Source organism: Poecilia latipinna, unplaced genomic scaffold (genome assembly GCF_001443285.1).
Source record: "Poecilia latipinna isolate Pla-1442-1.1 unplaced genomic scaffold, P_latipinna-1.0 Scaffold303, whole genome shotgun sequence".
In the NCBI taxonomy this organism is placed as follows: domain Eukaryota; kingdom Metazoa; phylum Chordata; class Actinopteri; order Cyprinodontiformes; family Poeciliidae; genus Poecilia; species Poecilia latipinna.
In genome coordinates this window covers 42,304-70,235 of record NW_015112919.1, presented here as the reverse complement: position 1 = coordinate 70,235, position 27,932 = coordinate 42,304, and the positions used below count along the sequence as shown (strand labels likewise).

The following is a 27,932-nucleotide window of genomic DNA, read 5'->3' as shown; positions in this document are numbered from 1 at the left end:
CCCCTTTGCATCCTTAAGATTTTAATCCATTTTGTTTCACATGCAGATATTTCCCACACTCTGCCTCCTCCAAGGTTTAAAACCTTCTCTGCATGACGGCTTTTACTGGATCCAGATGTTTCTGCGTCGGGCAGGCAGAGCAACACAAAACCAGGGGAACTCAGACTGAAGTCATGAAATTTGTGTAATTTAGTTTTGGTTTGAAGCTGTCAGGGCGAATGACAACACAAATCATCGAAATCACCTTCCGTCCGACCAGACGCTGCATATACACGCCAGATCAGGTTTTCCTAGAGTACATGTGATAGTAAACAAAGATGAATAGAATTTGCACGTTTGGTCAAAGTGTAAAAGCTTTGAATTGGACGAAATAGAGGGAACTGTAAAGGTCACCAGCGTGAGTCTGTCTGTAGGAGTTCAGTTCTGGTTCACGGCTCAGTGGGGGTCGGGGGGCGCTCTTCTTAAATAACCCCATCAATACCTGCTGAAAGTCAAGATCAGCACCAAAAACTAAACAAAAAATAAAAATGACACTGGCACTGCTGTGTTTAAATCTACAGATTTGTAAGAAATCACACTCAGTTGTTTCTGATTTTGCCTCAATCACCTGTTGGCGTCTCAAGTGGAATTTGTTATGCAGCAGATCGACAGAAAGGAAAACCTTTCTGTGGAGGTTATTGTGAAGTGGAAGGAAGTAAAACAAGGTTTTACAGAAATTGTTTAGACATTTGAAACCAAAAAGTGCGGCAGGAATTCCAGCCTTTTACTCCAGTTTCAGCTGGAAGTAGAAATGAATTTGTTCTTTGGAAAAAAAACTCAAGCTCAGATTAGAGAGAGCATCTGGAGTCCAGCCATTGATTCTAGGTTTTGTGGTGTGGACTTTGACTGGACCATTCTAACACATGACTATATTCTGACCTGAAGCACTCACTGACAGCTTTGTTAATCATTTATAGTCACTGAGCTGCTGAAAGGTTAAAGGTCAAAGACATTATCAGCCTCTAATGACCTCGATTTAGTCCCATCCGTTTTATAACAAACATTTGTAGTTTTGTTTGTAGTTTGTAGTTCTTTCATACTCTATGTATGTTCTGATACAATGAACAGATGAGATATTTAATTGATCAACTAAAACTAAAGTTCATTTTTCTTTGAGAGGGCAAACTTGTATCATCATCATTATTATTATTATTATTATTATTACTATTACGTTACTTGAAAATGCTTTCAAAATGACAATATTATTGTTTATCACAATAACGTCTGGAACAATTTATCTCTACAAACAAATATTACTCTTGAAAAACATTCCCACTTTAACTCTTCAGGATCCCACTTAAAGAAGTGGATTTTACATCAATAAACTGCATAAAGTAACTACATTGAATCATATTTTCACATTTATTAATATTTATTGATCCTCTTGTGATAGAAAGTGGAGAAAACAGTAAAAACATTTCTGATCATATCAGTTTTTTTTTAACAAAATTAACAGATATATTTTGCCACCACAATAAATCAAAATTCTCATAATAAGAAACAACTACGAACTACTCTGTGTTGCTCTATCACAATAAAATATGCTGCTCGTCTTTATAACCACATAAAATATTGAAAAGTGCAACTGCCAGGCTTTATTTGTGTTCACCAAACAATGTAGTCTTTCTTTCTTTCTTTAAACATCCGCCTCGCAGCTTCTGGGAATAGGAAGCATAAAGTTTCCGATATGAACATGTCTTGGCCATAAACGGCTGTAATAAACAACACGTTTTCAACTGCGCCGGCTAACGGTGCTGTTTAGGTGCATGAGCTCATGCAGCTCCTGTCTAAATGCAGCCGCACGGCACAAACTCAACCGAGCTTCTCTAATAGGGCCGGTTCTTCCCCCAAAAGCCACAGCTACTGTAACACCTTAATTGAATTTAGCAGAAAGACTCCATAGAGCCCACACTGCTCTCGAAAAAAAAAAAAAGACAAGATGACAAGTCGCGTATTTCAAATCAATGAAACCCACATGCACAGAGCAGAAAATATCTGGCGGATTATTGTAATGAGCGGCTAAACGAGCAAAACGCGTCAATATGAGCAAAGTTTCTCAGTGTTATTACAGGACATGTTTTGAAACGGGGAAATCAAAACAGCAGCAAATTTGTCTCCGATGACTGATCTCATAGGATTTAACTCCAGTTGATTGTTTGGACTTTTTTTTTTTTTTTAAACATCAAGCTGTCCACTTTGCAGCCGCCCAAACTCGCCCCTGATCTCATCAGAGCGCCGGCAGCCCAAACAAGCACATTTCATCCAGTTAACAGCCTCGTTCTCACTAAAAGCAAACACATGACCCGTGAGCCGGCGAAGCCGGGAGGACCAAGCCGGATTTCGATCCACGCAGATCTACAGAGCTGATAAAGGGAACAAACTGAGGCTGGAGCCTGCACCTAAAGTTTGGTTTAAATTAGAGAGACATCTGACTGCAATTTCATACCTGTACGTGGCCTGAGCTAGGAGGCAGAGGAGGGGATCGGGTGTCTCTGTGAGTGGACGTACACTCGTATTAAACTTGTTTTAGGGACATTAGCCGGTCACAGCTTCCTTTTACAGAGCAGGAGTTATGGAAGGAGATCGCTATATTATGTAGTAAATATGTAGTTACTGTTGGGCATTGGTCTTGAGGAGCTGGATGTAAATCAAATGTACTTTATATACGTTTTTTTTCATTTTTGTTATTTTACTTTATTTCATGCAAAATAAAAAGAGCATTTTATACACTTTAATAGATAAAAATGGACAAAAAAGGTAATTAAAACACTATTAAAAATATGTTCAGCTAAACTGGAAGGGTGTTAAGTTTTCCAGGCACATTTTACAGTGTAATCAACTCTGTTAACTTCAATTATTAAAATGCTGCATACATCAAAAATGACTTAAAAGAAATTTGACTTCCTAATTTACGTTTTTGCCTTGAAATTGGGTCTCTGTCTCTTTAAGAAAATCTTGTTCTTTCTGAAACTCCACCTACAGACATTGATCACAGCATGGCTCCTCTATTAACACTTCAACAACGTTTATACCAGCGTTTCACTGAGAAGCAGCTCCTATCATGAGCTCAGCAGATGCTCAGCTCCACCAGGTGTTTGCCAATTGCTGCTGGCTAGTCTGAAGGAGCTGAGTGGGGGAGTTGCAAGGCTGATCTGCTCTGTGAGGCGGATGGTCAGAAGCTTCGGTCTCTCCAGCCGTTTTGATCAGCTGAATGGTTGCCATGGAGATTAAATGATCTCTCAAACATGGATGAAAGAATCAAGGCAACACTTCAGGTATGTTTTTGATGAGAGAAAAACATCATAACATGATGTGAAGCTCCAAAAAGTCGTTCTACGTACCACTGCCCCTTTAACTGGGAAAAGCTGAGTGACGCATCATACTGGGAAATATTTTGATGATATCTTTTCAAATATCTACTTAATAAAGTCGAACACAAACTTTTCAGAGAGAGAAAGTTTGAGAAATCAGTTCACATACGAGTGCCTCCAAAACAGGCATTAATGTTTTCTGTCGAATCTGAACTGAAGGCGTTTCGTGTGGCGACATTAAACGGTAAACTGAAAGATTTTAACTACTTCATAGAGAAATGTTTCCTGTTGGTAGCAGGATCTGTGGCCAGGCTGCCCCACACACAACATCTGCTCTAACCTTGTTTCTCATTTGCATAACTGGAGGCTCAGTGAGCCGTTCTTACTTTAACACACAGAACTTTGTAGCACCGGCTCTGTTTGAGCTGCATTAATGACAAACCTGATATTTCATTTATGATTTTTCTTCTGTTGTTTTCTAAAACACATTTTTAAGCTAATATTTAAGTTCAATATTAGTTTAGTTCATTACAGTATTGGAACAGATGCTTTTACAACTATATAGAAAAATAAATATTGTTTGGCCTTCCCTCTACTGTAAGAGACAGAAAAAACTCAGGACAATTTTCCACACAACATAACAATATTATTAAGACAAACAGGTCAAATTAATATGTTTTACATACAATACTTCTGCTCTTACAAAAAAAAAAAAAAACAATTGTGAATTTCTAAAGATCAGAAAAGGAGTTCCGTTCCACTGAAAAAACTAGTTCCGTTCTCCAGCAGATGGCAGTAGCACATCTAAAATCTGAACCAGTTGGAGGACAAGCCACGAGTTCATAGGTCAGTGTGTTCATGTGAACGCATCAACCACTCAGACGGACTCACGTCAAGCTTATGAGGTGTGTGAGATGTCCACGGGTCGTTAGGAGCGAGCTGGAATTTTTCTGTAAGTGTGTGTTCTCGTTCTTAGCGCACAGAGAAGATTTTTTTTTTTTAGCTTTTTGAGTCGTTATAGGTTTTTGGAAGCAGATTAAAGGTCTGCTGTCTGTCTGGATTTGGTGTGTGTGAGTGTGTTGCAGAAGAACATCATGTCTGAGAGAGAGAGAGAGACGGAGATAGAGCCTCCTGCGGTCCCGGCCAATGAAGCGTCACGTTGGGATGGGATGATGAGCGCTTTGTCTGCCCCTCCAGCTGCAGCTCTGAGCCACTAAAACTCAAATAGACTGAATTTTACACATGCAAAACAGCAGCTAAAAAAAGCCCAATCTCGCCTCAATTTATGACTTACAAAAAGGAATATAGATTTTTTTTTTTTTTAAATCTATATTTGTATGTTGATGTGTATGAGAGATCCAGGAAATCCTAAGATCTTTTTTGTTCCTTTTTGAACAAAGTGTGTAAAATTGCATGGCCATTTGTCCAACTATGATGTTTTTCTGTTTATACTTTGTATTTTCACATTTGCACAAACACCTACTCTGGTTTTTACTCCCTTTTGCACATCTGGTTTTTCTGCACAGATACATTATGAACGTTTCTGAAAACGTGATCCGACTGCACATCCTTTGGATCGTGACTCCAATATGTCTATTTCTAAAAACTACAGTCTTTCCTGTCAGTCTCATACAGTACACTTTCATTATTATTATTATTTCCTTATATTTGGTTTTTTAACACTTTAAGACCTTGTGTGAGCCTACATATCTGTTGCTGCTGTTTGCACCTAAATTTGTCTTTTCCTGGACATTGAAGTTTGTTTCTATCCTATTTCTATTCCATTATTGTCTGTTTGAAATAAATAAATAAATAAATAAATAAATAAATAAATAAATAAATAAATAAATGTACCTTTTATTTTAAAGTATCCTCTGCTCTCCTTCACATCACACACCAAAGCGGCTTATTAAGCAAATTACAATTTGTCATAAATTTCATCCCGTTTGTGATGGATCACTTAACATGTCCGCCAATCTAAGCCGGCCAAATTAGCACCGCGGAGGCCGAGGCTGTGAGCAATGTGGCGGAGACGCTTTGATCGCCGCCGATGCCATATGTTATGGTAACGCCGGGGAGGCCTGTGACATTTTTCACTTTTATCGACCAGCCTGACCCCGCTGGCCCCGGGACGGTGGGGAACTTTCATGTGTCGGCCGGGCGACCCCCAACGCAACTTCACGTTTAACGTCTCTAAGTGGCCCTCACTTTCACTCACATTAAAGACAGATTCCCTCCAGCCCTACCCTTCCATCCCCCCCACACACACACTATCAGAAACACACGGTCTCTCTCCCAACACTTTATCGAAAGCTCTTCCCGGTCCTGCAGAGCCGCGAAATCCAATCTGTACGGAGGAGGCCTGGGCTGGTCAGATGAAACTAGTTGTTACCTTACAGAGGGAGGCCGTAAATCACACAGTCAGGACTGTCTGTGAGGGTGAGAGCTCGGAAGACAGACGTACGTGTGTGTGTGTGTGCCTGCGTGCGTGTGTGTGTGTGTGTTTTCACGACGCGCACTCACTGCCTGGGCTCTCTCCGATGCTGCTGTGCTTTCCGTTCCAGTACCACAGCAGCAGGGTGGCGTCTCTGGAGCCTGTCAGGACGTAGCAGTCTCCACCGATGTACGACTCAGAGCGGGCGAGACACGTCACCACGTCCCGGTGTCCGAACACGATCTGCGTCAGCTTCCCTGCAGGCGGCCAAAAGAAAACCAGAAAAAAAAATTAGGACAGCTTTAAATGCAACGCAACCGAGACGTTACCGTGACCACATGACGAATAAATACATAAAATAGTGTTGAAATGTGATAACAGCAGTCAGAGCAAGAGGGAGGACAAGGACTTCCTGTTCAGGTGTAGCGCCAACGTTAATGTGGTTAACTAAAACTAACAGGATAACCAACACTGAAAATGGGAAAACATTTTTGTTAATGGAAATTAAAAAATATTAATGAGGAAAATCTATGAATAACTGGAACTATAAAACATTTATAAAACTAAAACATACTAAATTATAGATATAACATCCTCCCCTTTCATGTTTATGAACCCATTTATTAGACTTTTGAACAGATTGAAATGTATTTTTCTGTCAACTGTCAGCAGATTACACTGATCCACAAAATGGATGTTGGACAAACAAAAAGTCACATTGAAATAAAACAAAACTATAATGAAAAACTCAAAACTATTACAACCCTGTCTGACTCTGACTGCCTTGGAAATGTTAAATGTAAAATATTCTCACCAAAATCCTGGGGCTGCATTATTGTTTCATAATCTATTCAGACTGTTTGATCAGAACAGATTTAATTCTTTTTTCTCCCCATCTAAAATTGTGAAGAATTTGAGATGAAAATTTTTTTATGAAGGCTTGAAAAACTTCAGCAGGTGAAACTTAAGCAAACTTCAACTATTAAAATAAATAATCTTAACAGCTCACTCACTCTGTAACATGCTTATTTCAGAAGTTAAACGCACATTTTTCAGCTAAAGTTGGGTTTATGCACTTCAGTTTCTAAACTTCAGCCTCTTTTTAGGTAAGTATAGCCAGAAGCTGCTATTAGAATCAGGGTTTAGACGGCCACTGTTTTATCCAGCCAGGCTTTGGTAAATAAACGCTCTGCTGAAGAAGCTGCTCTGTAAGGTAACGGGAACGTTTAGATTCCAGTTGTCCAAAGAAATAATCAGCCAGTTTCACAAGTTTGTTTTTTTGTCGGTTTGCGGGAAATGCTGAATAAATCGCTGCAGTTCTTTGTGGCAGTGCATTAACAGAACTGCAGCACAGAACGAACGATCAGAAAAACAAGATAAAAAAAGAAAAATGGAAGAAACAAGACACATTTTAGATTTTGTCAGACTTTTTAACACTACAAAAACAGATTCTTGACCAACTTTGACTTAAGGCAAGAACAAAAAGCGGGACAAAGTGCTCTGACCTCTGACCTCTGCTACAAGCCGCTGAGTCAGAAGGATCCATTTTCTGCCAAGTTTTGAAAACTACTGCCGATGAGTCACTGCAATTCCATCAGCTGATATTGAGCATTAGTAAAACATAATTGGATCATCTGTGAGGTTCTTTCCCACAAAAAGCTGTTTGACATTCATGGAACAAATATGTAAATGTAGAAACAATCTGCCTAGAAGCAAAAAGGACCAAACAGGCAGTAGGGCTGTAACCCCAGGACATAAAAAAAGACTTTCCTGACAGATGCAACCGCTTTAGGTTCCCATCATGAGTTGATTATACGACTGATCTGAGATCAGACTTGTGTTAATTCCCAGACACGAATAAATAGTCGTTCCAAATGTGTGTGCTCGTGCACGGTGACCATGTGTATATGTAAAGAGGCTAATTGCTGTCAGATTTCAAGACCACAGCGCCACTGTCTCACCGTCTAAAACCCATTACGCCTGTCGGAACGTGACCTCGGCAGTCAAAAGGCGGATACTTCACAGCGCGGCGACGCTCCTGTCCCGGGTGTCGGAACTCGTCATCCTCCGGGAAAATTAAGACGCTTCTCCCTAAAAGTGATGTGGGCTATTATGAAACCGGAGCGGGTCAACGACTTAACTCCCCCCCCCACACCCTCCCTCCCTCTGAGAAGAACACAGGAGAACAAAGATGTGAAATGTTTGACGTTCTCATAAACAGTGGAAATAAGTAATGATGACTGCTGCAATAATGGCTACCATGCGCCTCAGATTAAACATGCGCTTCGCCGCACGCTTCTGGCCGCCTGTGGAAGGGAAGCTGCTTCCTCATGCTTCCCCAATCGGGACTCTGGGATCTGATAAAAATCCGCCGGCCCTTTAACCTGGCGGGGGGAATTGGGGGCGCCGGCGGCAGCTGCTGAGCTGCATTCGATTAAACTCTGTTCTTGTTCTAGTCGCACAACCTGGTGGCAGCAACACAATAGAGCCATCTCTGTGTTCTCACTCCCCCCCACCACCGCCGCCGACGCGCCCGGCCTGTAGAGAAATTGAATTGAGTCTGTTGTGTGGATGCATGTAGTGCTCTGAATGAGGCCGGGGGAAGACGCTGAGCGAGATGAAGCTTCAGACAGTCTCATTTAGGACCCCTGACCTCACTGCAGGTTTTTTTTCTTTTTTTGGTGAGAAAACGTTTGAATTGAGCTGATGATATTCAGGTATAAATGCTGGGCCATTCTCCTCAAGTTTGGAGGACGATTCAGCACAAACAGTGTAAGACTAATACAGGCCAGTGTTTGTGGAACCTTCATCAGGCTGAGGAGGACCACTCAACCCAGTTAACAAAACACTCACAGACCACCTAACTTGATACATCTTAGTACATACGCCCTGAAATTAAAATATTACTCTCTTTACTCACTTATTGTTGTCTTCTTTGCTCGCTGTAGTGAGAAGGATGGTGCTGTTTTTGAAATGTGACTGGCCGCAACAAAACCATGAACAAGTTTACTTGTTGGCGTTTTGAGTTATTTACAGATTCTAAGCTAAGTGTTGCATGTATTAACATCTTTGGGCTATTTGTAATTTAAAAGCATCATAAAAGGAAAATAGATCTGAGTTGATCGGGTGGAAACAATAATTCTCTTTCAGCTTGACGAAGCTCCTCACTTCATATCACACTCAGCACAGCCGCAGGTACAGGCCAGACTGGCCTAGATCTGACCTAGATCTGTGTCTGTGGCATGCTGTGGATCATAATAGTGTTCTACAGATAAAAACAAAAGTTCTGTAACTCAACCTGAGAAACTGAAAAATATTCCTGCAGACTGTAATTCCTCCCACCTAATAATAGTCTTGACGTTGTTTTCTTTTCACTGGTATTTTCAACTTTTCTTTTAAGTGACCCAGTCTAAAGTCAAATATTAATCACAATCCTTTGGACAAGGCTAACTTGTCTTCATGCAGTACCTTGCAGACCACTAGGGGACTCCCTCAAGCAACTCCTTCAGACTAGCCAGCAGCAATTAGCAAACACTTGGTGGAACTGCAGTCAAGTGAGCTGATCATATGAGTAACTTCTTGGTAAAATGCTGGTAAAAATGTTGCTAAGGGGCTAATAGAGGAGCCATGTTGTGATGACTTCCTGAAGGCGAAGTGTTGGAAAGAGCAGGACTTTCTTAGACAGTGGTCCAATTTCAAGGCGTTAAACTACTAAGTCAAATATCTTTTGGTTCATACTTGATATTTATAGCTTTTTTATAACAAACTGAAGGTAATGGTTACTTAATTGTGCTATAAAATGGAACTATGTGGAAGGAAAACATATGATACTGCCCCTGTAAGACGACCCAACAACTCTGACCAGTTTCTCTGTTCATGCTAAAGAAGCTCATGGTTGATGCACATCAAGTTTTTCACCACATGGTGTTTTGCATGCAGACCATAAAGACTGGTCTCGGCTTACCACAGCACCTTCTTCGACATGTTTGCTAGAGTTTGGATTTATGACCCGAGGCTGACCCGAACCCAACCCAAAATTCAGGCCAGGTCGGGCAAAAGTTATTTTCTAGATAGTCGGGTCAGGTCGGGGGTCGGACTTCTATGGCATGCTGAATAAGTACAGAAAAGGCACAGAGAAAGCCAAGTGATACAAGGTTGTGTTAATATACATATTGTAGTGTAAACACAGGAGCAGGTAGTTTATTTCCTTAACAGGTTAAACTAAGTAATCGTGGTGCAGAAGCTCCGACTGTAACGAGCGCAGCGCATTGTGTGATCTCATCAATCGCACATCTCAGATGATTTGCACTTGACTCACCTTGCGGTTAAAACAAGCGACAAGAAGGAGCTGGAAGACGTCAGACAAAAACTAAAAACAGGAAAACCTACACTGCTTCCTGAACGCTGGTCAAAAACAAAAGCGATAAAATCGTAATGTCAGGTTTACATTGGGCTCAGGAATTAAAGTGAATTAGTTGGGTTGGATCAGACCAACCCAAATAAATCTGTAGGGTCAGGTAGGATTCTTTTAGGCCCGATCTAAACTGACAACAGATCAAGCAGAAAAATCCACTTCTCCATCAGCTACCTGTGTCGGTGGAGTAGACCCGGAAGCTCTTGTCCCAGAAGCCACACAGCAGGATGAAGCGGTTGTCGGCGGTGATGATGAAACACTGCGAGCTGATCTGGATGCTCTGATCCAGGAGGTCTGAGATCTGACGCCGGTGAGAGCCCACGTTGCTGGCTGCAAGGAAGCAAACAGAATGCACACAGGAATCCAACACACACTCTGAGGACGGCCGACGTGTCGGATAAACAGCCGGGAGCTCGCGCTTTGATGCTCCTCCGCCGAAGTGTCGGTGTGAAGGAGATTTGTGGGACGACGCATAAAACATCCCGGAGATTGAGAGTTTATGGAAACTGCGGCATTTTCCAAGAGGGGAGTAAGAGTGTGAGTGATGTCCCGGTGTGAATCGACTTTACAAAAAAAGGAACCCCACTCTAACCGGGACGAACACACCAGATTCATCTTCGCATGATCAAATATCGTAAATCGCAACTCTGATTTACCGACGCCATTTACCAAAAGTGCTATCTTTGAGCGGCTCTCCTGAAGAAAAACGTTGTTTTCTTACTTAATGGGGTCAAACGTGTGGGTGGAGGGGCGGAGGGAGCAGGTATGTCTTGGAGCATTTAGAGTATCTGCTTCTACTAATATTTCAATTTTTTAACATACCCCAGAGCCACAGATGGCTCAGCGTTCATCCTCAATTTACTGTGTTTAGCTCCAGCTCCTCCTGGAATGCAAACAGTGTAAATATATTACTGACAAGAGCGAAACTCCCAGCTACCTCCCCCAAAATGTGCACGCACTCCCCCAAGACACTTTAGCGGTAGAGACGAGCCAATGTGACACGATGATAAACATCTAATTCTATCGAACCGATAACCAGTCCAAAAAAGGTGTTTTAGTAACGAATGGTGATAAAATGCTTCTGGAATTAGATTATCTTACTATCCTAATCTTTTACAGGCCAAATGGAAGAAATGTGCACTAGAAAAACACCAAATCTTACCAAGTAGATTTGCTACAGTTTCCAGTGCAAATATGCAAGTAGTACACTTGAAATGAGACAAAACTAATACGCAGGGTTCCCTCAGTAAGAAATAAATGGATTAAACACATGATAAAATAAAACAATCTCACTAATTTCCATTTGCATGACTTGTAATTTTTCTCTTTTCTCCTTTTTTTTTCTTTTTTAACCTAAAACTGGATGATAAACTTCTCCCATCTGGCGCTTTGGTCTCAAACAGCTTTTTTTTTTGTTGAATTTTTTTGAATTTTAAATTATGTTCTTTACATAATTTATTTTATGTGTTGTTTCTGTTTTAGACAGAAACAATGTCTTTCTGTCCCAGTGATAAATCTCCATTCAAATTTAAAGTTGATCTTTCAGAATGTGTTCTTGCATTATTACGCCATTATCATTACATTACTTTAAAATGATCTCAAAACAACAATATTATTGTTTATCACAATAACTTCTGAGACAAATTATCGTCCAGCACTATTTGTTATTTTGACATGGCTGTTTATGTGCAACTTTTCAGAAAAATATAGGAGCTTGTCTTAAGTCAACAATTTATTAATGTTGATTTTAAAAAAGTACTTTCACAGGCAGATTATTTCACTTAACACAAGATATGTTTCCATAAGTGAAATAATCTGGGAGCAGAGCAAGTTATTTTACATCAATATTATGTTGCTGAAAAGTCACTTCTAAGTCAGTTTTGTCTTATTTCAAGACATTTGCAGCAGAAACTAGAACAAAAGCACTTGGTAGGATTTTGTGTTTTTGCAGTGCATCGCAGGATTAGGATGAATAACTGAGCGTCGACTCTGGTTATTTTCAGTAGTCAAGTGTTTGGGAAGAAAAAAAAAAAAAACCATCCCGTGAGAGTGACAGTGACCACAACATTCGCAGAGAAAGAACAGCCTGCAGCCCACATCTCCCTCTCCTACTGCAGATGTGCATCAAACACCCTGCAGGAGGCGAGAGGCGGGCGCAGACGGACAGAGGAGGCGTGTTTTCTCGCCGCTCCGCCGGCGCGCCCCATACATCACTGCAACCCGGCGCTCTCCCGCTCATCAACAAGTCGTGAAGGATGAGAGGCGCACATATTGTCCTGACAGCCGTCCGCCGTGCATTCTCAATCACACATTATTACCGCATTCATATTCATTTTCACTGACACGCGTCCTTTCCCTCTGCACAAATTAAACCAAAAGAAGATGCAGTAAAGGGGAGGGAGGGAGGAGCAGGGGAAAGGGAGCGGGGTGAGGGGGGCTGATGATGAAATGCTGGCCCAGGCCACAGCTCATTGCATTCCAATTTGCATGCAAATGGTTTAGTGAAAGAGCAGGGCCTATATCATGACGAGTGAACTGGGGGTAGCAAGGGGGGGTGGCTGAGAAACAACTCTAATCTGGTGTCCAGGGACACGGCTCCGCGCGCCGCCATGAGTCACCGGTGGGGACGCCGCACGCAGATCCGCGCACGCGATTTCATTTCATGCATAAACAGGTTCACATTCAGGCACGGGCGGATTCCTTTTAATGGTCATAAATGACAGCGTACCTATCAAAGGGTCAATTTCCACAGGAAGTTGGTACTGCTGCTCCCCGGCATTCTGATGACCTGACAGAGAAGAAGACAGATTGGATTAATATGGTAATGGAGTGGCCTTGTGAAACAGAAGCTGCATTCGAGGTTATTATAACACACTGAAAACTATAACCATAATCCTATAATGTGGCCCGCTGGCCTAAGACTGCTGCCATGAATTATAGATCAATTATGTCCAAATGTTACTGAGGCTACAGAGGATATAAGCCCCAACAGTCCTGCCTCTGCACCGGCCCAGAAATATTGATTTCGTAGTGATGGATAATGAAAAGGGATTTTTATTTTTCCCATATTAATCATTAAGACATGAACTCAGACCGGAACCTTCAGAGCCACATAAAGAGTTACAAAGTCGGCCTTCTGTCACCTGAAGAGCATTTTCCAGGATGAGAAGACTGATGTCTCAGTGAGATCTAAAGAAACATCAACGTGTTTATCTTCAGTCGCATTGATTACTGCAACAGCGTCTTCACTGCTCAGCCTAAAATAAAGTATAATCAGCTGCAGCTGATCCAGAACGCTCCTGCTGGTGTTCTCACTAAATCCAGGAAGATGGAGCATCACTCCAGTACTAAAGTAACTACACTGAGAGAACCAGATCCAGACCTGGAGGAGCAGCATTCAGCTTCTATGCTTCACAAATCTGGAACTTCCAGAAAACTGCAAAACAGCTGAAACACTGAGTTCCTTTAAGTTTAGACTAAAAACCCAGCTGTATAGAGCTGCCTTTGAAACATAATAAATGGAACACTGACCAACATATTTGATGTGTGTTGATTATTTTGATGATGGCAGTTTGTTACTCATTTTCTCAATTGGTGACCTTATTATGTTTATATTACTTCTTATTTTTGTGCTTTAATGACATAAAACATTTTAAATTGCCTTGTTGCTGAAATGTCCAACACAAATAAACTTGACTGATTGGTAAAAACATCTACTCAAAAAATATGCTATTGATTGTGATCCATTTTAAATTAAAAGGCTGTCTTCCTGGCTCAAACGGTTGACATGGTTGCTCTGGAGACGGTGCAGCCCTTGGAGGGCTTCCAATGCTAACTACAACCAACCAATCAGAGCCAGGAGGAGGGTCTTAGCGCCGTCAATCATGAACAGCTTCTCCCCATCAGCAGAGCCTGTCACGAATGCTAAGGCTAGTTAGCATGGCCACTGATGACGGCAGATAGACAGCTTTCCTGTAACAGTGAGTTGTTTCTCTGCTATTAGCATATTTAGCAGCTCATTCGTGATATTGATTGACAGCACTAAGACCCTCCTCCTGGCTCTGATTGGTTGTTTTTGGTTGAGAGCGGAGCATTTCTTCAGACTGTCACAGTAGCTCAGGGAGGAAGAGGAGGAGTTTGATCTTTTCACAGATTATGTGTCTTATACTGTCACGACATGGTAATAGTTTTAACAAATAAGTAAAAATAGTTTTTATAAAGGTTACATATCACAGCTTTAACAGAGGTAAAAAAAAAAAAAAAAGATTATGGAGAGCTTCTTGTGAAGACTGTATTACACAAACTAAATACCACGATCAGTCGAGTCTTTGTTGCTCACAATGTGGTTCATATTCCACTAAAAACAAATCAGCTTCATGGCCCCGGGGTTTTTCCTGAGGTCGAGTGAGTGTTGGGTAAATAAGACTTATGAAAGTGAAAGGCTGATGTATGGAAGTGGACATGAGACCCAACGCTGGCTGTTACATGTGTCACATTTGATACAGCTGCCTGGTAGACACAGTCAACCGTCTCTCAAATCAACGTCCGTCCCGTACAGGCAAGACAGTCTGATCTTCATACAAATACAGCGTTAACCAACCCGACCACAGGACTCATGACGTGACCTCAAAAAACACCACAAAAACACGCCAACGTGCCGAAACCACCGACCTGCCAAGCCGTGCCATTTGTTGACAGAGAAGAGACGGTTGGCGGTGACGGTTATGATGGCGGGCGACGCGAGGCCCGGCTGGGTGTTGGCCGCCACGTGGGTCACAGGAGAATTGGATGGGAACTTCAGCACCATGATGACGTCCTGCTGCATCTGCTCCGTGAACATCATCGGCGTCTGCAGGAGAAGATACTATTCAGGGAACCAGGGGACAAGATGACCGGACAGAACAACAGAGACCACAAAGCAAAACGAAAGCAAAAAGATAAATAAATAAAAAGTTAAGGGAAGCAAGTCAGGGTGGAGGCAGCAGGGAGAACAGGAGGAGGAGAGAGGGAGGAAAGAAGAGCACAGAGAGAAGGTTAAGCAAGGACAGATGGCAACAGGACAGAGCTGAGCTCAAATTTAAAAATGCAGAATGTTACTCATGACTGCACTTGGAAGCAATTATCACTGAACGGAGGAAATATGTCTTAGTGTTGAAAAAAAAAGACTAACAAATTCAACAAATGACAAATATCTGCTCAGGAAGTTGGATGCAATTCCAAAAAGTCCAACTTGTGATAATTATTAGAGCAGCGTAATAGCTGATAGTTGATTGTGCCACATAACAGCACATAATTCTGACTCTTTAAGCCTGCTTTTCATTTCAGTCTACATTGAAATTTTTTAAGACTCTTTTTTATAAAATGCACACGTTTTTTTTTTTTCTCCTAACTTACTGACTTAAACTTGTTTTTTTGAACGTACAACACAAGGGCAAAAATACCCCACTATCCCATCAACCTGTCAGGCTGCTTCCTCTGCTCAGGCAACATTTAGCTCAAATCTAAGTAGTGTTTGAACTAAGCAGCTTGAGCAGAAAGCCATTTTCCTCCTTGCGTGTAAAGTAGAGGAACATAAGTGTTTAACATCAGGAAGAGACCTGGGTAAATCCGGTTCATCTGACAGCTAACTAGAAGCACTGACAGTATCATTACCACCGGCGCGGGGCGGACGCCGACACTGACAACGCGCCGGCTCGAGAGGGAACAGGAGAGAAAGTGGAAGCCAAGAGAAGCGAGCAGCAGAAGGAAAATAAAGGTTTGGGGAAGGTTAGAAATGTGTTTGAAAAGCTGTCTGAACGGCATGTCTTTGAAAACTATATTTGGAGGAGTAAAAAAAAAACAAAAAAAAAGAAAAAAATTCACAGAATCCACCCGTACGGTTGGGCGGCAGATTCAAAGGACCGGCCCGGGTTTGTGTGTGTGTGTGTGTGTGTGTGTGCTGGGTGGTGGTCTGCACAGCCAGCTGTCAGCGCCGCAGGGACACCACACTAATAAGGACTCCTGGGACCTCGGCCCCATCACAGGCAGGAACTACTGACTGCACTCCCCAGCACATAAAGGGCCATCGCTTCAAACCAGCCCATCTCGTGTTTCCAGCTCAGGTGGGAAAATCTGGATCAGACCCAGATTTCCAGCAGAAAATCTTTTACCAAAATGCATCTCCGCACAAATACTTGTTATCTCTTCCTTTCACAAGCACCTCACTAATAAAGAAAGAGGAGGGGGCCGTGCTCTGGAAAAGGCAAGAGGATTTCCCAAAGTAGGGAAGAGCAAGATAAGGAGAAAAACGAGGAGATTGTAAACAGTCGTATTTGTGGAGGACCAGAAGTTAAAATAAGACAAAAAGAGGAATGAGGACCAGTTGGACACTTACCACTTGCATGGCTGAACTTCGAGGCGGGTGAGGCTCAATGAGCAGCTGAGAAGGAGTCTGTCCAAAACTCCTGATCTGAGACTCCACGGCCTGAGGAGGCAGGAGAACACAGACACGCAATCACTATGAAACTGTTTCTGTAAGTTCAAATCCATTTATCTCTCATTATAATGTCAACGAGTCTGATCTCCATATCTATGATAGATCACGACTGTTTGAAAAATACAAACATATGAAATTAGTCCTGTGTGATTGCTGCAGATTCTCAGATTACTGTTTTAACACAGATTAACAGATTACAGTGAAAAACTTAAAGGTACATGTGTTTAAGGGCCTGAACTACAGAAGATGATTAGGATTACTGGAAAAAAGAAGAATTCTGACTTTTTTCCTCAGAATTCTCAATTCTGATTTTAATCTCAAAATTAAAGAATTGAGATTAATTGAGACTGAGTAAAATAAAACATCAGAATTCTGAGATCAAAGACAATTCTGAGATTAAAGTCAGAATTTTGAGATTAACATCCAAATTCTGAGGAAAAAAGGGCAGTATTTGTGTTTTTTTTTTTAAAATACATATATATTTTAATCAGTAGCCCTAATCATCTTCTGTACATGAACACACTTTACATATAAACATACATATTTCACTGTCTTTTGTTCACACGTTTACACACAACGACTCATTTGTCCCGCAGTTGGACTGAGAGGACAGGAGGAGGGCCGGCTGCCTGGCCTCCGTGGTTAGGTGGTGTTAATGAAGAGGTATAGGACCATAAATGTCAGAGCAGACGCCGGCCCAACAGCCTCTGGACAGCATCACGGCTCTCACTGTCAGGCCAGCCGGCAGCAGCGACGGACGCTCAGAGCTTCACTGAAGCCTCATAACTCTCCACTCAGCCGATTCAGAACAGCACCAACATCTGCTACCGATACACTCTTTTCATGTTTAGGTATTTTACCTAATAAATGCTAATTTGTTTTACATTTTAAAATAATGCCACAATGGAGGAAAAACAAAGGCCAATTTCATTTTGAGTGGACAAACAGAAGGACTGTTGAGACAAACCTGAGGAGGTGTTGATGATTTGGTGCAATTAACAGATCAGTTAGTTTTAATAATCCTTGCTTGCTCATGTTACTACTGCCCACATTATTTTGACTAATTTTAGACATATTTTAGAACCAAACAGCTAATGAGATCATTAAATGTAAATGTGTGTATTTATTTTTTATGTCTGGGCCCACAGACCTATCTGTGTAGGTGTGTTTCTGTGGTGGTTCAGTTAACTGTGTACTCAGCAGTTCTGTTTCTTTCCCAAATAAAGCTCTACAAGTAGCTGTTGTCATTATCTTTGTATACCCTTTTCTTTTCTAATGGATCCATTCTTGGCTCAGTAGTTGTATTACTTGGAGCTAGTGCTGCCATTAATGCAATTTTATAAAGTGCAGCTTTTATTTATCAAAAAACAAACAGAAAACACCCAGAAAAACAAAAGGGAACCACTGGACTACAGATTTGCTTTGCTGCAGTTCAGGCTTTCTTTCTGACATACGACCAATTTACTCCAACCTGTCGATTCCAAATTTGAGCCTTTTTTTAACTACAAGGACAAACAAAAAGCAGTCTTGAAGTTTCTTTGGTAAATAGAGTGACAGTCTGAACCCAACGGTAAGTGAAGGAATTACAAGATTTCTCCATTAATGAATCAGAGGGAGATTTGGTAAACCTTATTTGATTAGTACTACATTATAATGTATTAATGCATTTATAAACCTAATATGGTGGGAGTTATTTGTGTTGATGGAGGGGAAAAAACATTCTTTTATATATATAATTGACCTGGTTGTCTCCAATCTGGGCAATCAAGTGAACGTTGGCCAAGTTCCTCTAAACGCTGCAGAGCTTGTCTGTGAAAAAATATGCAAAGGAGCTAAAAACGCACCAAGATACAAGAATGTTAAGACTACAAAAAAAGAGGTCTTTATAAGATAAGAACGGGCCTGAAGAAAATGACCAAGACAGAATTATGACAGCATGGTCAACGTGTTGTTGCCGTGCTCTGTGACTGGCTGTGTAGGAGTGACAGAGTGAGTGTGTGTGTGTGTGTGTGTGTGTGTGCGTGTGCGCGTAGGCTGAAAAGGTCTGAGTCTGACTTGGCGCAGCCTGGAAATGAGCTCATGGTTCAGACCTCTGTACGGCATTTCCATGAGAAAAAAAAAGGTCAGGATACGAGTCTCTTCATACCTATTGTCTGAAACTAACCAGAGGAGCACAGCGCAGGGAGGGGTTTTAACACTGATATATTAAAGTTTCATCACATTATTAAAGGTTGAGAACTCAATCCCAGAAGGTCTATGCTGATTATTTTCTTTGTAAACGTGGAATCACAGTATGAAACTAGGGAGTTCAGACAGCATGACAGCAATAATTCAGAAAACCAGAAGTTTGGAGCAGAATTATAGTTTGTGAAAGTTTGGACTTAACAAGACCAAGCCAGAGGTTCAGTTTATGATACCTGAAACTGGATGAAATTATCTTTGTGGTTGAAAACCACGGGCAAAAATAAAAAAAATTAAAAATGAAAGATGTGAATTTAGTTCTTAAGTTTTTAAGTAAATTCTTCTATTTTACAGAGTTTTACATCATTTTGTCATTTCACTCTTTAGAGAGTAATACTGAGAGTCCAACAATCACGTACTGTCTGGGTAATCAGAAGGGCCAGCCTGTTGATAGTTTGTTCATTGCAGTTGTAAGCAGTATTAGCTCATTTAGAATGACTCCGTTAGTGTTCTCACTATGACTGTACAGGTTTTTTCATGCCAGAATTAGGCATGCAAACAATGAATTGACTTATGATTGTTGATTAACGGTTAATTAGATTAAAATTGGTTCAAATTGATTAAATACTACGACCATTTTTCAGCGCCGTCATCCAGAAGAGCACGCTACTGGTCATTGTTAAGCAGAGCCAGTTGATACAGAAATAGAGATGGCGGGGCCATACGAGAAAGAGAAACAGTTTTAACAATGTCCGGTGACAGGAATTCAAAATGTACTTTATCTGGTTCTGTTTAGAAATATGAACACACAACAAACTCTTTAAGTTATCAACTTAACACTCATTCAGCCAAAACAACTTCTCATTTAAAAATGACTGATATGCCTCAAAGATGAAAAGTGGAGAGCATTGTGGCAAAAAATCGTAACATGATGGAAAAAGACATGACGGTAATGAGCATGGTTAATTTAGAGGGTGGAGGTGCTGTGGTGGTGTAGGGGTACAGATCCACCCACATATGGAGGCCTTAGACTTCAACAGGGCTGTCACAGGTTCGGGTTTCGGCCTGATGACCTTTACTGCAAGACGGTCCCCTTCTACCCACTTTTCTGTCTCTTAGTTTAGGTTCAACAATATATATATATATATATATTTAAATGCACAATATTTAAAGACCATAATTGACCAAGCATCAGATCCTCAATAAGATGTTTCTATTTATTTTTCAACTCGCACCCAATAACTAAATTGCGGCGAATAGAAAGTCCACAATGATTCACCCAGAACACTTCAGTGGTTAATTTCCTCTAAGCGTCATGACCGAGACTCCGAATATTTTCCATCTCATCCACATCAAGTCTTGAAGCGTCAGTGCATCATTCAAGGTCAAGGCAGCATCCTCCTCTGACAGCAGAGTGAAGCACCTTGCTTAAGCTAATGTGTGGAAAAACTCCTCAAAGGCTCCTAACTTATCTTCATTAGGTGCAGACTGGACATTTACGAGGCTGTCTAGCGGAGGAACGGCGCTGAGTGTAGGTCAGGATGTCCTATCCCTATATGCCAATGCAATGCTCAGGTGATTATATGGGGCGCCATCTACAAGGCCAATCTCTTTTGGAAGCGCTGGACCGCGTCTGATGAGGGTTTTCTGAATTCTATACATTTAAATGACCGAGTCGCCCTCAGCTTAGTCCCGGCCTGCCCTTTGATTTATTCAGCCAACTTGACAAGATGGATTTCCATGCAAAACATCTCAGTGGTTATGTAAATCGGCCTGACATGAACTCAAAACAGATTTAAAACAAATCAAATCACCAGCTGTCTGTCCAGCAGGGATGTCCAACCTGAAAATGAGAACATAAGCCAAAAGAGACAAAGCAAGAGATTTTAAAGGGATAGCATTATGTAAAATAAACTTTGAGCTTTACATCGTGTTATGATGTTATTCATAACATGTTATGATGTTATTCATAACATGTTATGATGTTATTCCCTCGTTTAAAACAATCCTGGAGTGGTGCTTTGATTTTTTCTTGCATGTTTAAGAAAACATTTAATCTCCCGTGGTAAACATTCAGCTTTGCGAAACATCTGGATGGACCTAGCCCCGCCTTTGAGACAAAGCTCCTCCTCAGAGCTGTAGTTTCACAGAGCATCCCACACTCACATGGCTCCTTCAGACTAGCCAGAACAATTAGCAAACACCTGGTACAATGGCGCATCTGCTAAGCTCATTATACGAGCTACTTCTCAATAGAGGAGCCATGTTGTGACGACTTCCTGAAGACAGTTTCAGAAAGAGCAGGAGTTATGAAGGAAACAGAGTCCACGTTTCAAGGTGTTAAACTACGACGTTAAATTTAAATCATTTTTACAACAACTGAAGTTAACAATTTCTTGACTGTGGTATAAAATGGTACTATGTGCCTGAAAAACCCATAGTCCTGCCCCTTTAAGGAATATGACCGACTTTGAAAACGTGTGGACGCAGGTACACTCGCAAGGCTTTTCTGCCGAATTACACAAATGCTGTACAATTCAAACAGGGATCTGTGTTTTGTCCATGCCGTGAGAGGTTGCTGGATTTTTCCATAATCACATATGAAAGAGGGGAAGCCCTGTAGGACGACGCAAAGGCAAATCAGGCCAAGTCTCCCCCCCTTTACTCCGAGAGGCAACGCAGATGTGCATGTAACCCCACCACAAGAACACACACCAGTGTGTGCACATGGTTTCTCCCTGCGCTGAGTGGCGGAGGCAAGACAGGAAGTAATCACGCGGTTGAAAAACAAGGCACCGGTATCCAGAGCAGTCACTAATCTGTGCTGAGCTATTCCACACTTTCTCCCCCAGACACACACACACACAAAATGCAAGTATAAACACTCGATTGTGGTCATTTATGCTGATGAGCACGCATAAATATACAAATGTATAAACATGCCAATACAAAATGTACACAGACACACCCGTATGCACCAACATAACTACGTGGAACACACACACACACAACGCTCCAAGAGCGTGTGGATAGGAGGGAGATGTGGTAGAGAGCAAAGCAAAAGGTACAAACCATCTAACCCATTGTCGTAGAAAACATGCACACAGATCTGTGGCCACTCCTCCACTTCCCCCCACCGACTCTGATCCGCCCCAGGGCCCGTCGCAGCTCAGGCCAGAGCTCAGGCTGAAACAGTTGTCACTCAGTAATGACAGACTCTGGGGGCCCTTTCAGGCCTAAAAATCCCTCAAACTCCCTCCCCAGCGCCCCGATGTGACGAAGGCCAGGCTCGAGACTCTGTTTCCACCTTTCTGCGCAGACAGGCCACGTTTCCTTCCGCAAAAAACACAACCAACAGGGGAGCCTCGGATTAGCTCACATGGGCAACACTGCCTCGGTTTATCTAACTAATTAAAGTGCTCAGACTGAGAGTGTTTTCACAGATGAAAGACGGCAGACTGGAGTCACAGCGTCAAACGGCGGAGGTAGAGAAAACAACAAGCTTCTGTTCGTCTCCAGGGATTGACGCAAGCTTTAAGGTTTTATTGGTATTTCAATGAAGCAGTGAGTCAATGCTGGCTTCTGTTTGTTGTTGTTTTTTATACTGAAACCATAAATGAATTTTATGGCTTCAATCAACCATAAAATTGCACAAACTAGAATTATAAAAATAAATTGGCTTAATAGAAACACGACAATTTTGAAAAAAAAAAAAAATTAATCTTGTTTTCTGTTAAGTTTTGGTGCTTGGATGAGGTGGTTTTTTGGTTGCATCAAAATTAGCATATTTTCCAGAACTGCACTGAAAACACCTTTTTGTCCTGCATCACTTGAATCATGTGATCAACAACCGGATGAGAGTATCGCTGGAAAAACTGAAAAGGCCAGGAAGTGGTAGGAGGATGACGACACAGGTAGTTTTTAACGACTTATCGCGTGAACAAACGTATTCACGTGTGATTTTAATCGCATTTCTAAGTTAATAGAAACACTGCAGTTGCGAAATTAAACTTTTTCGATACAAGTGGAATAGCAACAAAGTTTTGCGCAGATTTGTAACATCCCTGACGTTTTAAATAGATAATAAAAGCTTAATTCAAAATAATTCTCTTTGTAATGATTAATGAAACACAGAATAAAAACAGAAACTGCGGCTAATTAGAAAATATTTGTAAGCAGGTGAATCTAAGGTGTGTATTCTTACACAGAAAGCCACAGTGGGAGGAATTCTGTTTCTAATACAAGTGAAATCCTGTGTTCCTGTCTCTGCCGGTTCTGTGTACATTGGTAGAATAATCAATACCTTTGTCTTTGGAACAGCTTGGAAGAAATAGTGCAGTACCACGGATCCAATTTTCTGGTGTGTGTGTGTTTGTGTGTGTAAAGGCCAGAGCACATCTGGATGGGAATTAGGGCGAATAAGGTGATAAATCAAGGATGTGCCCCTTGTGCCCGTGATGCTCCAGTCAGTGAGTCATGAAGGGCGGCTCTACAGTGGAGGCCACTTGACGTACACTGAACTAATCTCCATTTACACTTGGATGCTGGGACACGTCTAATTTATGACTAAATGAATCTTGTTTTCTTCATTTTCTTCCATGATTTTCTGTTGATTTAAGAACACTCAACTTAGGCCGGGGCGATATGGAATCAGAATTTTGTCACAATATTTTCTGGTACTGCTGCGATAACAACAGTATCAACGGAGTTTAAAAACATTTATTGCTTATTTTTTAGGTAAATAGTTTTGCAGAATGACTGCATGCGACGACACAAATACTGTTCTTGAAAAGCTTTCTCATCTGAAAGAGGTTTCTTCTTGAACAGTGACTTAAACCACTAACCTGCACACAGTAACTGCGTCTTATAGTTTTGAATTTACTGATGTTTACCGATGCTCTCGTGGAACAAAGAGGGAAGAAAACGGCAAACATTCCCTTTGTTTATTTTTAGTTTATCAATAACTAAAATGCATCATGACAACGATAAATCAACTTTCTTTTTCATGATAAACGATACGATAAATACCACTGTTTAAAACTGTTAATGTCCATTTGATGAAATGCTACGCTAGCTAAGTGAGAATACTCTGAAAGTAAGCAAGTAAATGGTTGTAATGCATTTTTTTGTGTTAATGTGGTATTTTTACTTACCATTACCATACCATAGCCTTTATTGTTCAAATTAAATAATGTTCCAAACTATTGATGCACCAATATGGACATTTGGGGCCAATATTGATAAGTGAGGTCAGTCTTGCTGTTTTGGCCTATAACTTCTAACACCATGTTTGTGTGGATCCACTGCCCATCCGAAGTCTGTTTTTTCATTTGCACATTAATATTGTACACCAAAGTGCCTTTTATGCTCAAAACTTGATGTACGTTTATTTAATTATTTATTCTAGTTTTATGTATTCATTGTAATTGACTTTGAAGTTTTGTTTAGTCTAATGTGCTGCAGTCTTGTCCCTTGTTCTAAGACAAATTTCTCCCACGGGAGACAAACAAATGATCTTGTCTTATCTTATGATTTATGGTTATCTTAAACATCAGGACAATAAAATTAGCTCCCAAAGTTTTCTCTTGCATTGTTTCACACAGAACTCAGTTTTGCAGACTTCACTGCACACCAACAACTATGTTTCAAAACTACAAAAAAATGCCTCGCCCTACAGCTGAGATTTTTTTTTTCTCTAATTTGTCAACAATAAAAAGAGTATAACCTCTCCCCACCCCCCTTGGTGCTGAAAGTTATATATCAGATAGGCTGATGTGAGCCAGGTCAGTTGGCCTTGCTGCCTCTCGCAGCCGATCAGTGAAGTTGTCAGGCCCGTGTTTGGCTGTGGGCGCCCTGGCTGTGTTTTTCTTCTCAGCGCTGTGTCTTGTGTGCTTGCTTTCAGGCAGCACCCGGCGTAGCTCGTGTGTGTGTGTGTGTGTGTGTGTATGTGTGTGTGTGTGTGTACATGCCATGGTTCAAAGTGGTGGGAATGAATAATGAATGAAAGCAGAGGAGGAAGCTTTAAGGCGTTAAAGTGGAACACTTGGTGGAGAGCTTTCAAAAAGGTATTACACGAGGGAAAGGCTTTGCTCGGCAAAACCTGCCTGTAGATTGTTAGCTTAGCTCTCCCGAGCCACTCCACAGGCAATTTGGCTTTGCTAATGGGATAAAAAAAAAACAACAAAAAAAAAAACCCTGAAATACGGCTTGCTTTTGTAATGTAGATTAAACATCAATCTGAGAGGGCCCCGGTGTACTTACAGTAATAGAGTATTTTCTGCCTTACTCAGCAGGATAGAGGATGTAAAGCAGCAGGCTCACCTCTCTGAGCATGGGGTCGTTAATGGAGCTCAGGTTGACCGCGCCTTCATATGTCAGATAGTAAAAAACATTGAGGGCCCTGGCAGCTTCGGGTCCCTGCTGCTTGTAGCCGAAAATCAGGTCAATCCACTGGTGGAGCTGGCAGGACACAAACTCGCTCTCCAGAGCCTGCGACAGAGACACAGGAAAAAGGGTTAGAAAGTTCTATAAATATCAACACATGAATACTATAAAATAATTCTTTGACCTACAGAAATGCTGCTTCCCAAGTGAGGTCAGTCTTGCTGTTTTGGCCTATAACGTCTTCATGGATAACATGTTCCACTGGCAGATTATTTCAGTAGCAACACGAAAAAATGCCTTGTAAGTGAAATAATCTGCCAATTCACATCACATAATGTGCCAGTAAGCCATAACGGTTCGTTTTCATCTGTTGTCTCTCAAGGTGCAATGAAAATAAATACAATACATTCTCAAAAAAGAAGAGAATAAAAATGATAAATAAAAAGCATTTTTTTAAATATATAAAATTCAGCATATCAAGATACAAGTTTAAAAAGAATAAAAAGCCATTTTGAACAAATGCAGACAATCCCTAAAAAATAGAATTAAAATAAAACCACATGATCTGTCGCTGCATTTTTGATCATCTAGGAGCCAAACTTTTAACTTGGAAGTTAAGAATTTGTGTGTCATTCCAACGCATGGACTCCATAGCTCTTCTGTAAAATGGCCGACTATTATTTCCCCAAAACGTTGCACTAAAGTATGCAGGGCTGAATAAGAGGCCAACGTGTCCTCTGATTGGCTGATAGATGAGTTATTTCACCATGGCTGAATGATGAATATATTTGATGCAACTGTTTACATCCATCGCCGTTATGACTTCTAACCACTTATTACGTGAACAAGTTTATTCACATGTGATTTTAATTTCATTTATTTAATAAAAACACCAATATTGCAGAAATGGTGTTTTGTCGACATTAGCGGAACACAGACTAACATTTGCTCACATCTGCAGCAGCTGATGCCCTTCAGAAAGCATATTCCTCAGAGAGCGCAGCACATCCCGCTAATTGTTCCTGTGATAGAATCTGAAGATGATTTTTATAACGAGCAAAACGCACAACGTACCCACATCTGATCATAAGGGAACATCAAAACTCTAGTAGCTCATTAGGGAAACGTTTGGGCTCCGTCTTTGTTCTACGGGAGCTGACAGCGGCACGGCGTTGCTCGTCTGCAGACGTCTCAGTGCCGCCATTACGCTGAGATACAAGCCGTTTTCCCTCCTCATTAGCCGGCAAAGGAGGGGGAAAAACATTTATGGTTTCCCCATAAAAACAGGCGATTGTGTTAATTTGTGTAAAGCTGTCGGCTCACAAAAGCCCTCTAAACACGACCAAATTAGAATGAGGCAGCCCTTGATTGTCATTGCTGCCTTGTGTCACATTAATTTGTGACAAAACATTAGCCTGGGCTGCACTTAAACGGCAATTTATATCATTTCAATTTTTACCGCAGATACCAGTGCATCCTTCATTTAAATGCGACTTTCTGACAGGCCATTTTGCATCTAATTTTTCCCCACTCGCTTAATTACAACTTTTAGTCGGCGAGCAGAGCCAGAGAGCGGAGGGGGAGCAGTGTGCAGCTCAGGTACGATGATGAGGTTTCATCGTAGGATGAGCGCCAACTTCATCTTTAGCCGTCTCTCACACAGACTCTGGTGTGTGTGATTCCTTTTTCCTCAGGAAAAAGGAATAAAAGGGAACAAAAAGCAAAGTGAAAGACAGATTCCAGGTTCAGTGAAGAGAAACAGGCATTCTAGAAGACAAAAAAAAATCCCTTCAGTACATTTGATTTGACTTATAATAACAGGATGATATGCCTCCAGAATACAGACTTTGTGTCATTACAGTGTTTCAGTCAGGTCAAAGCTTCAAAATGTATTTAAAGGTGCGGTATTATGTAAAATAAACTTTTTGGAGTTTTATGTCATGCTGTAATGTTATTCTCTCATCAAAAACATACCAGGAGTGTTGCTTTGATTCTTTCATGCCTGTTTGAGAAACCCTTAGCAACCATTCAGCTGTGTGAAATGCCTGGGTGGATCTAGCTCTGCCTTCAAGGTGCTAGGTCACAAACTCACCCTAAAAGCTTCCACCCAAAGCAAGCCTCCCCTTCCACTCCCCCACTCAGCTCCTACAGACTAGCCAGCAGCAATTAGCAAACACCTGGTGGAACTGCTGAGCTCATTATAAGAGCTGCTTCTCAGAGAAACACTGGTAAAATGTTAAAATGAGAGAGGGCAAAATGGCAAAAAAAAAAAAAAGTGACCTCAAGTTGGAACTATGATTCATTTGTTTGTGTTTGTTCAGTGTGCTAACATCTGGCTGACAACAGGCTCAGCAGTGCTCCGATTCTAGTTGTTGTATGAACATAACCCCAGTGGAATATGGTTAATCTCAGAATAACTGCCTCTAGAAACACTGCACTGCACTTTGATCTCATTACTTCAAAGCTTTCTGCTTAACAATAAAAAAAAGAGCAGCGTTATCATCTGAGTCAGATTGATCTACAGCATTGATTTTCCTTACATAATGCAGGAAGGTGAATATTCATAGAATAATTAGTTTTAATATTTTTAATCGGTTGAGCTCAGATAAAAAGCAGCCACTCTGGTGATCTTTCCAGTAAACACCGGCTCTGCGGCTCAAGCTGTCGTGTTTTACTTCAGACTTAAGAAAAACT

General features: G+C 41.2%; 1 protein-coding gene across 1 annotated transcript in view; it reads right to left on the bottom strand.

The window, feature by feature from the left end:
- Nucleotides 1-27,932, bottom strand: part of LOC106948702 (lipopolysaccharide-responsive and beige-like anchor protein) — a gene marked incomplete at its 5' end in the record, with an annotated part of 67,114 nt that overhangs the window by 11,061 nt on the left and 28,121 nt on the right. Inside the window, 6 exons of the mRNA XM_015034541.1 lie at nt 5,874-6,041; nt 10,373-10,528; nt 12,927-12,986; nt 14,870-15,047; nt 16,572-16,661; nt 25,176-25,343. Coding sequence (XP_014890027.1) covers nt 5,874-6,041; nt 10,373-10,528; nt 12,927-12,986; nt 14,870-15,047; nt 16,572-16,661; nt 25,176-25,343 — 820 coding nt within the window. The remainder of the gene's footprint in view (nt 1-5,873; nt 6,042-10,372; nt 10,529-12,926; nt 12,987-14,869; nt 15,048-16,571; nt 16,662-25,175; nt 25,344-27,932) is intronic.